Source organism: Seriola dumerili, unplaced genomic scaffold, assembly GCF_002260705.1.
Source record: "Seriola dumerili isolate Sdu_G_001 unplaced genomic scaffold, Sdu_1.0 BDQW01000017.1, whole genome shotgun sequence".
Taxonomy (NCBI): Eukaryota; Metazoa; Chordata; class Actinopteri; order Carangiformes; family Carangidae; genus Seriola; species Seriola dumerili.
In genome coordinates, this window is record NW_019174272.1 from 5,966,612 (window position 1) to 5,981,566 (window position 14,955).

Sequence of the window (14,955 nt, forward strand, 5' to 3'; positions counted from 1 at the left end):
AATAGTTCTTTCCTGAAACCAGAGCCTGATGCTGTGTGTGTGTGTGTGTGTGTGTGTGTGTGTGTGTGTGTAGAAGGTTTACAGTAAACTACAGAAAGAGCTATAAATAACCTCGCCTGCAGACTCGTGCAAAGTGACCACACTTTGACACTGCTGTTAACCCAATGATCTTTCTGGTGGCTCTGTTCTGGCGCTAAGGCTGAGCTGTGAGGACAGAGGGTAAATTCCCCTTCGTGATATGACACTGACTCTACAAATTAATGGCTGTGGATGAATGGTAATTAAAAATATATATATTATCTCACCTTTCGTACTAGTCTCAGAGCCTGAGTCCTCTCCCCTTCATTGCTCTGTTGGATGTCAATGCATCTGAAACAACACAGAAATATTAGTAGTCATGCCCTTTTCTTTTTACCACAGTAGGTGTGAAAGTGTGAACAAAAGAAAAACTAAGTATAACTAAAGCATAATGCTTCAAAGAACCTTGTAAATTTCTGAATAAATCAAGTGACTTGCTGTAAAAAGGAATATGCTTTAAAAGTCAGCCAGACAGCACTTGTCCATGACTGGTCAAAGCGGGAGCTCACCTGGCTATTAAATAGTCAACCTGCAGTCTGAGGACCTTCTGCAGCACGCTGGTGTCTCTGATGAGGTAGCGGAGCGCCCGCAACCCTGCAGCACGCACTTCCTTGGCCTCATTCAGAAGAGCTAGTCGCAGACTAAGGGTTAAAAATCACACACTTAGATGAGTCCAAAAAATTGACATGACAAAAGATTTACTAACACTTTACAAACTATTGTTATTTTCTTAATTCTTTCATAAGCATGATGATTTCTGATGCTTTTCAAAATCAGAAGAATCTAATTAATGTTCCAAATGCAAAAATCCCAACCGATTATCCACCGGGCCTAACTTACTAACAGTTTCACTTGGCTGAATAAATAACATTTCCATGAATTGGAAAATGAACACATCAATAAAAAGTGCACTGTGTACAATCAGTAACGACTGGTGGCTGACAACACTTACCAAACGATGATTTCTTCGTGTGTAAACCCAAAGTTTTCCTCACGGTGGCCAATGCTGCATAGCAGCTATAACACAGAAATAGAGCCAAAAATAAATGATTTTAATTCATAATAGGATTGCATTAACATGACTTTTAGGATAAACATAAGCCGAGCACAGTCATTATAATGCCTTGGTATTTCGAGTGGAGTTCAATGTCTCCAAAATGGTACCATCCTTCACCTGAGACACCCACTGTTTAACAATGTTTGAGTCAAAGAAGCAACAAACTAACAAACAGCACACTATCCTGCAGCCATGCCAATGTGTTTGTTGTAGTGTTCCACTTGTCTGTTACACATTGACGTGTTTAGAACAGATGAATCTTGAATGGATAATGTTATGTTTTCACGGGTGGTAGATGGAGGTTATGATTACAGAAGCATTGGTACAACACATTCACAGGTCCAGTAGTTGGTGTTGGCTTTCGTTACCTCCACCATTTGTTGTTTATGAGTGCGCGTGCGTGTATGTTTTGGATATATGAAACTAGAGGGTGAGAACACAAGGTAAGCAATAGGTTGACTGACTCTGTTGGGGTCTTCGCCCCCACAGACTCACTATTTTCTCCTGTTTTTGTGTACCCCACCACCAGTCCTGGCAATAGACCCTGTCTTCAGCATATATATCCAATTTTAGCAGTTCCTTCACCACTGGTCCTCCATCATTAACAGGGGCCCACACACAGCTGGTGTATACAAGATTCATATTTTATATACACAAATGCAGTTCATGATTAAATGCTATTGTGTACATAAAATTTGAATACATCTTGTGTACAGAAGTCTTAACTTACAGTTGTAGTCAGGCCAAGGCAAGGACAAGGCTAACAACAGCACAGTCCAGAAAACTCATTATAAGCACAAAGCAATGAGCTCTAAATGTAAATGATGCTGCCATTTTGGAGCTGCCACCTTTCCTATGGGTACCCTGAGGCACCAACAAAGCAGCGCTACTCCATCACAGTAGCTCAGCCTACCTCTGCCTATCCCGATGCAGCATCAATAGGGGAGCCGATGAGTAAATTCTGCTGGTAATTTATGTGTGAACTGTTTCTTAAAACTGGACATAAATCCTCTCTCTCCTTCATCATAAACCACAGAGCAGAGCAGTAGGAGAGATGGAGCAGGATGGGATGGGTGAACATGGTGAGTAGGGGGTTGTTTTAAACCAGCTGTGATGTCAGAGCCCAGGCAGGCAGGAGGGGAGGGGGAGAGAGGAGATGGGGAGAGGGGCATGTGACACTGTCCGGGGGGGATTAGGTCACCCTCACTGTCCTGGAACCCTTATAAGGAATCAGAGGCATGGTGCTTTAACAGACGTATACACACAGACACACACACGTCATGGCTATTACCCTCCTGTCGGTTGTAAACAAGAGAGTTCGTGTACGGATTACAGACACACTACTCAGGCCCACACTCAGCCATCAGCCCACTACAGTGCCAGCTGCGCAGTTTTCTGAGGGTGAACACACATTGACGCCAGCAAGCGGTCAATATATGTCCATGACAGTCAGAAGGGGTTTACGGGAGCAGGTTACTCAGCAGAAATCAGCAAACGTCTAAACGTCTAATGCCCAAGGCTGGTGAATTGGACAGTGATGAAGAAATGGGCTGGACAATCCACAATGGCGTGATGGTGAGCAAAAAGAATGTGCTCAGAGCACAAAAAACTGTAAGTTTCCCCCTCATACTTAGCTCTGAGTGTTACAAGTCATTTTCTACACCCCGTTATTTCTGTTCAAAATAACAGGAAGGCTCAAGACTATTCCTGTATGTGTTGGGTCAAAGGCAGAAAAACACCCTGGAGAGGTCACTGGACCATCACAGGGCTGACACAAGGCATGTCAACACAAAGAAAAACACTCAAGTCTAAAAATACTGCTTATATGTTAAAGAAACTTCCATCTGAAAAGTTCTATCTGCAGTGAAACGCCAAAAGAATACAAAAACATTTAAATCTCTTATTTTTCCTTCTTTTTCCATTTGCAAACAATAAATCTGTGTATAGTTACAGTATTATAGTACAGTTATCAGCTGCTGATAAGCGGGACACACAGCACTTGTTCTGAATTTCAGTTTAGCTGCACACAATTTAGTTGGTCTCGTGGCATTTGAGAAATTTGGAATTTACAAACTGTACAGTATGTACCAGAAAATATTCACTTTGACCGTCCACATCACAGTGACAAATTAGAATAGAAAATAGAATAGATTTGGAAAAAAAAGAGATTTTAGAACTGAGAGTGTCTCAGGTTCATAAGAACAATAACCAGACATTAAAAATCTCAGATTTCAAAGTCAGAGTGCTGCTCTTGATGCACATTAGGTCAGAGTGCTTTCCCATCCCTAGAGCTCCTGTTACATTCACTGTCAGCATCACAATGACAGGCACAGCTAGGCCTGCTGGCAGCAACACCCAAGAGGAGAGGATCAAGGAGAGGTCAGTGGTGACATGACGACAGAGGAGGGGGAGCATGGTTAGTCAGTCTTTGCAGGCAATCTTTGAACAGTGAGTCAACCTTCTTGAAAAGCTGTATGTTTGTATCCGCACCTTTAACTGGTTTTTCATGTTGGTTTTTGGGAGATAATAACCTTGCAACTTTATTACTTTCATTAATTCTCAGTGTTGTCAAGACTGCCTCCAAGTAACAAATAAAACCTTGAGGCAAAAGCATCACAACTTGACAGCGTTACCTTTATGAAGTTATTCAGGTGGCCCAGTTTTCGCATGTTACTGACTCCGTGCGGTTTGGCCACATTTTGAAGGATTTCACGGAAGTTTTCTGATGGTTCTGCAGGAGAACAAAGAGGAAATACAATGTAACTAAGACAAGCATTAAGCCATATTGCCACAATAACAGTCGATGAACCGTATTTGATATGTTGCAGGAAGGAAGTTGGTTTAGCTGGTCAAACTAAATTAGTGTGTACAGTCAAAACAAGGTCTAGCCAGTAAAAGCAAGACTTGAGCAGGGAAGTGTTTTTCGTTTTCAGTTCCTTCCAGCTATTATGTAAAAACAGAGTAAACAAGCTCCAGATACTTCATTTCAACAAAAAGATAAATGCTGAAAAAACAATGAATACACCAGCTTAATAAATCCCATATAATATTATCTCCTCCTTTCTCCAAACTTGACAAGAGGAATAACTAGATTAATTTTCAATCTGTCAAATAAAAGCAGCTAACAGTATTAGTCAAAATATTGGAGTAGAGAGAACAAAATGTACAAATGTTCTTTTATCCATGAGAGAAAACTAGTAAACCAGTATTATTTACTCTGTGATATTAGATTTGATAAAATTAAACAAGCACTGACAAGCATTTTCAGCCAATATTAGAGTAAGATATACTGTTGCATAAATGTATCAGCTATAGCCTGAGGTCAATTAATTGACATATACATATGCAATAGTCTCAAATTTTGGACAAGTTTGAGCCTGTGTAACATTTAAGAATGTGCATACGAGAAAAACATCTGACATGAACCCTACATGATGATTTTGAGCATGATGATGTTGGAAGTCTTAGGCACAGACATGGTTTAGTCCTCAGTGTTAAGATTGCCAAGAATTCATGTGACAAACCACAATAATGTTTTGACCCACTTTCCCTGACCTGAAATTAAACTTTGAGGTTGACCAATATCCTACATATACTATATTTTGCAAATCCGTGATAAAACAGCTGACAGATTAGGTGCACCCCCCATCCACCCCCACCCCATCCCTCATGTCAATGGGACTATCATACTGTTGCCTTTTAATGTTTAATTCATCTTACATTCTAGGTGCAAAATAACCCTGTTACAATTGTACTTAAACCATTCGAGGACAGAGAGCTGGTACGTAGTGTTGCTGTTGGAGGAGTAGCTCTGACCAGCCTGAGCAGCTGTGTATCAGTGCCACTAGAAAAAACCACCCTGCGCACCCTGTGTTGTCTAATTGCTACTTAGCTAACAGCCCTGAAACCCAATTTCTCCTACAGCCAGCGATGACCAACGCATGCCTATAGCACTTATGGCTGGTTGGCTAAATAACAGGCTATCTTGCCCACTCACACTAACCAAAACAACAGAGCGTCGTCATGGCTGGTTAGCTGTGGCAGCTAGCTAACGCTAACTCTGCTAGTTAGTTAGCTCGCTGCCGCCTCTTATTATGATATCGCTGGCGATGCTATTAGACGAAACAGAATAGGGAAAGTACAACATAGCAACAGTACTGACAGGACAAGTGCACAGACGAACTGGATTTTCACTTCACGGGGCTAGTGTCTGCAGAAATGCCCCTCATCCATTTTGAACAATAATCGCTTTCAGGGTGATGTGATGAAGCCTCTGCTTACCTCTGGTCAGATCCAGCGGTACGTTCTCCTCCCCGCTGTCATTCCGACCTGTCAGAAACACACACCGCGCACATGGTGAGGGATCACGCCAAGGTCATCACATGCCTGAGAAAATCTATTTTTGCAATATCCCGCTATTACAGATACTGCTGAATCGAGTTTTTCACGCTTACCTCGCATCCGAAGACTCCGGATAGGACGGCCGCGGAAGCTGGCCGCCATGTTTCCAGGAACATACACAACACCGGAAACTTCGCGGCTTCTCGCGAGACAACAGACAACGAAGGGGGAAGGGGGAAGGGGGAAGGTGGGGTGTTTGGCGGCACAGGCGCAGCACACCTCCCGCAGACCTGAGATCAGCTGCATCCCCTTTAATCCCCGCCTAATCTTATCAGACATAAAAAAAAAAAAAAAACATACATCTGCCCTGGCGACTGCATCATGGTCAAAGAGGAGAGAGCTATTTATTAATATTATACATAATATACATATTATGTATAATATAATTATTGTATATTTACAACACATTATTTATAAGCAGCTAGTCATTGGATAGTTTGGTTTTTCATTGCATATATAAGAGCATTTAAAATAGAGGTCAAAATAATCTTCACCACACCCAATCATTCATTTATTGTTGAAGAATAAAAAGTAACATTCATTGACAGAAAATGTATGCATGAACAATGAACAAACAACCAGTTACATATAGAGTCAAGTTGCTTAAATAAATGCTGATAAGTAAACATTTTTCTTCAACCAATTTATCTACCAGCCAACACACCCACTGAAGAGAAATAGCATTTGTCCACATTTTACGAAGCAAGTCACCATTGCACTTGTAACTCCTCTAAAGCTGCAGCTACAATAGGTTGAAACATTAGATCTAACAAAACCATGTATCATCATAATGAATCTTCACTGACCATGCTTTCTGATCAAGAAAATGCACAATAATTCAAATAGTGAATGGTCAATAAAAGGTATGAATAATGATGATCACCGCATCATTGTAGATTAGTTGATCTCATAGATACTGTCTGCAGAAAAAAAATATTATTAACATAAGTAAAGGTAGAATTACTTCAGTGCAAAATATACCCCATTATAAAATGCTGCATTCAAAAGTAAAAGTAGGGCTTACAGAGTTACTACCAATTCAATGTAAGTACAATATCAAAAGTAAACATCCTTATTATACAGAATGTCCTCTTTTATAATGTTATATTACTATGAATATTACATTATTGTTTTATTTTTCCTGATGCCTAAATGTGTATGCAATATTTTAATGTTACAGCTCATCATGGTAAATTGAAAATAATTAATTAAAGTAAGTAATTAAAAAAACTTCCCACTTGTATGGCTTAAAATTAACAATGAGTCATGTTTTTATAAAATCATCATATGTAATTTTTTTAATGTAAAATCATAGTCTGCATAGTGACTAGTAAATAATACAGATGTAAAATAAAAATGTATTTGAATAAAAAGTAAATACAGAAGCAAAATGCATTCACATGAGAGAAAATGTTTGCCCTATTTTCCTGAATTAGTGAGATTATTATCTCAGTACTCTGTGTTTTTTTCAGTATTCTGAGAAAAATGGGGCAAACATTTTTTCCTCATGTGAATGCATTGTGCTTTTGTAAAACATTTCCCTCCCTCAACATTGCAAATAAGGACAATACTTACGTACATTTACACCACAGCTCGTGGTGGCATTTTGAGTCATCAGAACACACCTTCATTAAAGTTGTCATAAATATCAAGCCTGTAAATAATAATAAAAAATTTAAATACTGTCACACAGACACAGACATTATATGGTGCAGCAGTTGGCTAAAATAATGTATTTGTAGCAAGCCAAAGTGAAAAACTAAAGTAAAAAAAATCACTGGAAAGATTTCTAAATCTATACTTCTGAGTCACAACATGTATTTATTTCATCCACATTATTACCCATTAAAAGACAGTGGAGGACTGTGGGAATCAACATCAACATACAGGTCATCTAAAGGCACAGAGAAAATTAGTGTTTAGTGTCACTGTGACACCCACAGTGGTTTGTACAGCATGTAGGAGCAAAAATATATTTGGTAAAAAGGTTCAGATAACAGACATATTTACCTCTATCTGTGGTTAGTTGTGGCAGAAGAGAAACTCTGATGAGAGAAGAGAAAAAAAAGCTTTACGAAGATGCAGTTTGGTGTGGTTTAAACAGGTCTGAAGAATGTAGTTGACTGACTCCCAGACTCAATAAAAGTGTGTATTATAAGACATTAGGTAGAATTAGTTGAATTGGATTATGTTTGATCAAATTAGTTTACACAGATTTTCAAGGCTTCAACTGCAAAACCAGCATAAGTTATTATAGTTGCAATAATCACATTTACCACTAGGTGTCACCCAAACGCTGACTTCTTTTTACTTTCAATACATCCCACTATGGTCTCCACTGTAATGGCTGCACAAATCCAAAACATAGAGAAATAGTACAACCTTGACTTTGGATTATCCAGCTCATCATAAAGGTTATCGTCCTCAACTATTTCAAAAATGGGAAATCAACAGTCAGGACTACATGGAGGGCTTATTATCATATTCATATATATCAATCAATGAATTAAATGATTGAAAAGCAATATAAGAAACTTGCCATTTTGCTCGTTTAGCTCACTAAAAAATGAGACAGTGTGTAAAATCAACAAAAGATAATATGTGTGACTGATTCTATCTTTCAAGATGTTCATGAAGTGTTTCAGAGACGTAATGTCATACCTATAAGCTGGTGCCCCAATGTCATCATAAACCTCTGACTCATACTGGTAAGACATAGACCCAGGCCCCTCCTCCTCTTTGTGAGGATGGACTTTATCAATAGACTCAGTCCTCACATAGTCTTCTGAAAGAAAATATGAGCACATATCAGCAGAGCTCACTGCTTGGACTTGTTAGTGCACATGTATCACCATCACTCCTCTACATATTGTAACTGTTAGTGAGCGCAGGACGTCTGTTAGCGACTTATTTCCTACCTGTATTGTGAATGATCCGTCCTTTATCCAGAGAGAAGTCAGGTTTTGCTCTTTTAAAATCAAGATGTGCCTTTCCCCTCTTGACTAGAGGAGCAGGTCCTTTCATCTAGTTGAGGATAAGGAGATATAAGTTATGAGTCTGTTGTTTTTTACTTGATCTCTGTTACTAAAGTGTTTGCGGTTTGCTCTGCACAATGCATTATATTACTGGTGTCACAATGGCTATGTATCTACACGTGTTGGCATATTTATTTTAAAAAACTAAATCCAGTGTGCAGGTTTTTTTTTTTTTGCTTTTACCTTGACCACCATCATTGTGTCTTTGTGCCTCTGCTCTTTGGCTTCCTGTTGTTTCAGTTTTTTTTTCTCCTCTTTCTTGGCTCGTCTTTTCATTTCCTCTGAGTTTATGGTTCCTTTTGGTTCCTGATTAACATAATTATCACTGGATCAAAACCTATATCAAAGACACCATTTTGACAGAAAGTGTAAACTTTATACAATACACACATTTACTGACACCACTTACTGCCTGTTTCTCATCTGTGACTTCACCATGGTTTGTGTCCCCTTCTCTATTTCTTTTTTGATGTTTTATAAATCTCTCTGATTGTTGCATCCTTTGGAAAGATAAAAATGATATATCCACATATACACTGTTACCAGTTCAGTAGATTCAAAATTAAATCTACAACACAATCAAAAGTATAGCAAGTAGAATACTTTCTAAAGCCACTAGGAACCGCGTGTACCTGCATATCTCATTATGTCAATCTAAAGCATTATAAAACAGTAGCTCTAATATGGATACTTACAAAATAGCTGCAAGGTTGGGTGGTGGCTTCAAATGTAGAGGTGGAGGGGTAGGTGAAGGAGCAACATGATGTGGTATCTTCATCCTTGGTCCTGCCACACAAAGATATCATTTTTATTTAACTCTCTATTACGGAGCATTCTGCCACTGTTTCCAAATTTTAACATTTTAATATTTGAATAAGCAATAACCATGTGGGAATGATGATTTTCTTAAGTCACATTGCATTTAAAACTGTGTCTCACCGTCATTCAAAGCTTTTCTGTTCCTTCTAAACTGATGAATGTCAACATTTGGAGGTCTCTCAGGTTTCTGAGGAGGGCTTCCCAGAACGAGCACAGGAGGAAGCCTCTTCTTAGGAACAGAGGGGTCACTGCTCTGTCTTTCAAGTTTACTTTGAGTTCTTACAGGTTTTGGTTTCTGTGTTTTAAGGAGACTTCCCTTGAAGTCAGGCTCAGGAGTGTGGGAGCTATGGGTTATGATTGCAGCACCTGATAGATCTCCCATCAGAGCAGCTATTCTGGATTTAACAGAGGATTCAGCGCAGACCTTTTCTTTGAGTGCCAGTTTACTGGTAGCATCTGGCATAGAGCCGTGACGTACAGCCATGAGACCCCACGTGTGTGACTCTCTTTTCTGTACAGAGGATGGTGAAAGAATTTCTGTTCAGAGCTTGTTCTTACTTTCACTCTTTTCTGTTACCACTTATTTGAAAAGGGAAAAAAGAGGAAATCAGTCATTACAGATTTACATCAGATTGTTAAAAATATTATTAAAAGACAAGTTACAACAAATGTTTGTAACATATATTAACATAAATAATAAAATTGAATGCATACTTCTGGATGCAAAAATAACCTCACAACAAAAATGTAAGAATTTTTCATAACATGGCTTGAAAAATTTGTCAGAAATCACTCACCTGATCTTTGTGCGCAAACATAAGCGTGTCTCTGTGTGTGTGTCCTTCTAGTTTGTGTGCCACAGGAATGCTCCACCTATAAAAGGAAGTATTTGACACTGAGTGAAAAAAGGCAACACTTGTCTGCACGGTGTGATTAAAAGACTGTAAGATACACCAAAGAAGTAAAGTTATACTGTTTATTAAAGTTATATGATTTAAATTGATAGATAAGATTTCTTAAACCCTGTGTCATTACTGACTCCATAGGTTTTGGTATTGGTGAGACTTTGTGTCTTTTTCCTGAGGAGGAATTTGAACATGGATGTAGGTACAGTTCTTTCCAGCTGCTCTTTCTTTTGCTGTAACTTATTGAGAAATTTGCCATTTGCCAAGTAGAGTGTATTTACATAAATGGCCTTCCCTCCTTCATCTTTCAATGTGATTTCTGAAAACACGGAAAGGTCAACTACAATGGCAGGCGTTTTATGATGTTGAGTCCTTATGTGGATCAAAACTACTGTCTACTGTTATTTAGTAACTTTTAGGAGCATGAAATAAAACATTTCTAGCCCTCTCTGAGCTGTCAACACTGCCCTAATATTATACATATATACATATTTCACCTGTGGTATATGGTTAAACACAAGACCACAGCTTGCATGTATAGTGACCTACATTCCACCCACACACCTAAAATTAAACCCAATTTATAATCCAGTAATATCGAAACCTTTGTCACGGCAAGACTTTTTCTTATCAGTCACAACCTGTACACGGTAACCACGCACCATATTCGTCATATGTTTAGGAAGGAAATGTCAAAATGTTAAAGTTATTTTGCACCATTGCAAATTCTTATCTCAGACCTTGACAGGAAGGGACCGTGTGGTGATAAAAACGTTGTAATGGCTTCTATGTTTGTTCATTTGGCAGGTAAATACAACCAACTGAATTCAATTAAATGACAAAGAACTTTGCAACACCATTACATAAAGATACATTTTTATTTGAGTATCTGTACATAACGGTAAACCCGATTTACATTTTTACAGTCAAGCTCATATCTCGTATCACTCTTTCAAGTGAGTGTGGTTGCAGAAATGAGAGCATCAATGTCCTGTATGGCTCTGGATGTCCTCTGAAGAGCCTCAGCAATGGAGCTCTCATCCACTGGTTCATGAGTCTCCTCTTCTGCAGAACTATGTTGCAGCTCCGCCCACCGTTTCTCACTTCTTTTGAGTTGGCTGTTCTCCAGAAGAACTGGGCACAGGATGTTAAAGAGCATGCAAAATCATCCTCAACATAAACGTGGCTAATTTGCAAAATCTCACAACAAAAATCACTATTCATAACCACAACGTTTTCGTGCCGTCATCTACAAGTTAAAGGATACAGTTGAACCGTTTTATCTTCTCCAGTTCCGCAGCTACAAGATCTGACCTGAAGTGAATGGATGATCACATGGACATTGCATACAAACTGTTAATACAGCATCCAACTTTCAATAGTGTAATACTAAAGGAGTGAAAAATTTTACTGACCAACTTTCTACTGTCATGTGATGCTCGACAGGTGCAGGATTGGACAGATATTCCTCAAGCATCGGTGGTTTAGAAAAACATCTGCCCTGCAAACAAAATAATACATCATTATTATTATCATCTTAGAAGCATGAATCCTGTACAAATACTATAGATATAAACAGCTATAGCAATATCAGCAGGGACTACTTCTTTGGCTTCTTGCAAGCAGCTGGGTGTGGCAGGGAGCTTCAGCGATTGCTTCGTCTGGTCGTAGCAAGTGAGGATCCTGTAAAACAGTGATGTGATGACTGGAGACTTAAATAAAGTAAAACCATGACATTCATCAGACATCGCGATGAAGGTGGTAGCTTACCTGCTTGCACGACTCACAATAGAGCATATAGAGTAAACCTGTCCGCATACATCCGGTGGAAGGCTGTTCAGATGGTATGATAGCTCTTTCACCTGTGAGATGGACACGATCAAATACTTCGGCATTGTGCACTTATGCATGCAAGAGACAAGATTGGCTTTTTATTGTAGTTTCCAAAAGACGGTGACCTGCTATTCTTTTGATGTAGTGGATTATTTTATGTGACAGCTACAAGATGAAAGACTTAAACTGACCCGCCCTGACTGGAGCTCACGTTGGTGATGGGTAAAATAAGTGCTAAGGACTCCGTTAGACCGGATCACTGAACCGTCTCCTGGGGAAACCTCTATGACTGAGACTGCTCCGTTCAGTATCCTACACAAGAGAGGATACTGGTACAGGTTATAGGTAAACACAGTGTAGCTGTATATATTATTCATCACTCAAATAAGTAGGTTAACATAAAACAAAAATCACATTCTATACATGACAAGTTTGAAAATATGCACCTAAAAAGGACTTTTCCTCCTGTTTTTGCCTTCACAAAATAAAATATAGCTAAATAAAAAATCACTTTGTATGATAAGTTTGCATGCTTATTCTGTGTATCAAATATACACAACTTTCAATGCTTCATTTGTAGAAAGCGATGAGTTCTACTGGCATGTTTTGAAAATAACCTATAGAACAGAGGTTTTCTTTTAGAGTCAAGATCTTTAAGGTGCTTGAAAACTTGCAATCCTACCTGTAAGTGACTCCTTGACACCACATCACTTTCACCAGCTCTGTTGCAAGGTCTTGATCTGACTGTTCTTTTTTGGTCAGGGGGTCTTTACTCTTCCACCTTAAAGTAAGGAAGTTTGGGGTTTAAGTGATTTAAGTAAGGAAGCTTAAATCAGTCACTGAGCATTGTTAAATAGTGCCCTATGTGCTTCTTATTAATCAACAAACCTGTGCCTGTGAGGTGATGGACACGTGAGAGGTAGCGCCTCAGGTAGGTGAGACCTTCTCTCTTCACTAAATATGTCAGACATATTTATTCTCCTGCCCGCCTGGGCAGAATCACCAGTTCCCTCGGGTCCGACAGCTTTAAGTTTAGAGAAACAAGCCGTCCAGTGATGACGAGCCAAGGAGAGAGGGTAAGACCACATGGGGGCGTAAGCAAAGCAGGAGTGATGCTGGACCACTGTGGTGGATTGGTACATCTCCCCTGGCTGGGAAAGGAAGAGATGAGAAATGAAATAGTTCATCAAAGATGAGATGTTAGCACAGGAATATTTCTAAGAAGGATTACCTTTGGCTGAGAAGTGCTGGTAATCCGAGGAGAACAAGACCTTGATCTAGTCGACTCATTCCATCTTTCTCTTCCCTGATGAACCTCTTTGGTCTCGTTATTGGTGGTCTGACGGATGAGATTGTTTACCTGCTGCTGACTGCCCGGCCCACCATCAGGATCTCTGCTGGAACACTGCACGCTGCTTTGCTGATTCTGAGTCTGACTGAGGCTGCACGTGAACTCAACGGAGAATTCTTCACCTGATGGCGAGAGCATCAGCGCAGCTCGGCCCTCCTCAGATCTGATGATGGTCTCACCACCAGGCCTGAGCTCTGCTTCACAGGAAGACCGCTCAGGCCACTGCACGTCTGAGTCAATGCTGAAAAAAGGCTGCAGGAGGAGATGGAAAAAACTATTTAGATGCAGACATCTTTGCACAATTTGAGGGACTGACAGTGGACTAGGAAGTAACTCTTAGTACCTTCCTGTGTTCAGCAGGGATGAGTTCCTCTGGCAGATATGGTTGACTTGCATGTTTGTTCCTAAAAGCCAATGCAGCTACCATCAACTCCTGCAAAATGACATCAGCGCGCTGAATACAATGGGGTTGCGCTAATGCAGTTGCTGTAACTCAGAAGCCAACCGTGACAAGACACCATACCTTGTATGTGCTGATGGTGAACCTCGTCCTCTGTCGGACCCTCTCCCTAGGCTGCAGAGGATGGCCGGAGGGGTCCGTGGCTTTCACCAGCAGGAATTCACAGCCGCACGGCGACAGTTGCAACTGGGATCCGTTTACGTAGCGAACATCCACCGACTCGTCCTCATACATGATCATCAAACTGACACCGGCGTCGGTTTCCATCATTAAATGGGAACAATCTACTTTTCCTGGGTCGCGCTGAAAAACTCAAAACCTGCGTCGGTCAACGTCATCATGTGGAGACGTTTGTTGTTGGCGCGCTCACCGAGAGGGAGAAGGAGAGAGCCGGACCGGAAGTGCCATTATCAGTTTTTTGATGTTTTGTTTAATAATCATATACTTTGTTGCCAGTGTACAAACCATGTACACGTACAATGAAAACATTAAATTGTAAGGAATACAATAAATTAACACAGGGTAACAACAAAAATTAAAAGTAAAGTAAATAAACGCAGTTTTCATATCCTAACATTTTTTAAAAATCATCTTGCATTTAGCCTATGTATATAGAATCTGACCTTTAGACAAATATGATCATAAAATATATGCTTTCACCCAATATGAGTGTCAACCAAAGCACAGCACAAGCATTAGATATTGTAGTGACATGGGCAGAATTATTAGGTTTTATATTTTGTGTGACAAAAAAAATATTTTTTAAAGCATTACAGATTGAGCTCTTGTTATAGAACAAGGCTTGGTGGTTCCTGGGGCTTGGGTTTAACAAGACAATGGCATGGAGAGTTGAAGGTTTGTGAGAAAGGGGATAGCTGCAAAATGTGAGAAAGTTATAATTGTTTTTTGATGTCTGGTTTTGATGTGACTGGGGAGGTGAAAGAGAAACATGAGTCATAATGCTGTATATGCCGATAGGATGCATGGCATGACCCAGCATGCTTCGTTTAGACTAT

The 14,955-nt window shown here is 39.7% G+C and overlaps 1 protein-coding gene and 1 long non-coding RNA gene across 3 annotated transcripts; both read right to left on the reverse strand.

The window, feature by feature from the left end:
* Positions 1 to 8,474: 8,474 nt before the first annotated feature.
* On the reverse strand, positions 8,475 to 9,622 carry LOC111231835. The gene is made up of 5 exons (XR_002665518.1): positions 9,511 to 9,622; positions 9,267 to 9,357; positions 8,981 to 9,071; positions 8,755 to 8,877; positions 8,475 to 8,560 (listed from the first exon to the last, which is right to left on the reverse strand). It is a non-coding gene; the product is annotated as an uncharacterized LOC111231835 (long non-coding RNA).
* Positions 9,623 to 11,195: 1,573 nt separating this feature from the next.
* Positions 11,196 to 14,267, reverse strand: cunh5orf34 (chromosome unknown C5orf34 homolog). Of its 2 annotated transcripts, XM_022757578.1 has the most exons (11): positions 14,003 to 14,267; positions 13,823 to 13,912; positions 13,360 to 13,731; positions 13,017 to 13,279; positions 12,811 to 12,909; positions 12,320 to 12,440; positions 12,066 to 12,157; positions 11,900 to 11,978; positions 11,711 to 11,796; positions 11,563 to 11,609; positions 11,196 to 11,429 (listed from the first exon to the last, which is right to left on the reverse strand). In XM_022757578.1, the coding sequence occupies exons 1-11, from the start codon at positions 14,207 to 14,209 to the stop codon at positions 11,248 to 11,250; spliced, it is 1,638 nt and encodes a 545-aa protein (XP_022613299.1). In that variant the 5' UTR covers positions 14,210 to 14,267; the 3' UTR covers positions 11,196 to 11,247. The 2 variants fall into 2 exon arrangements, with proteins under 2 accessions (XP_022613299.1, XP_022613307.1); XM_022757586.1 differs by lacking the exon at positions 13,823 to 13,912.
* Between the last annotated feature and the right edge of the window lie 688 nt (positions 14,268 to 14,955).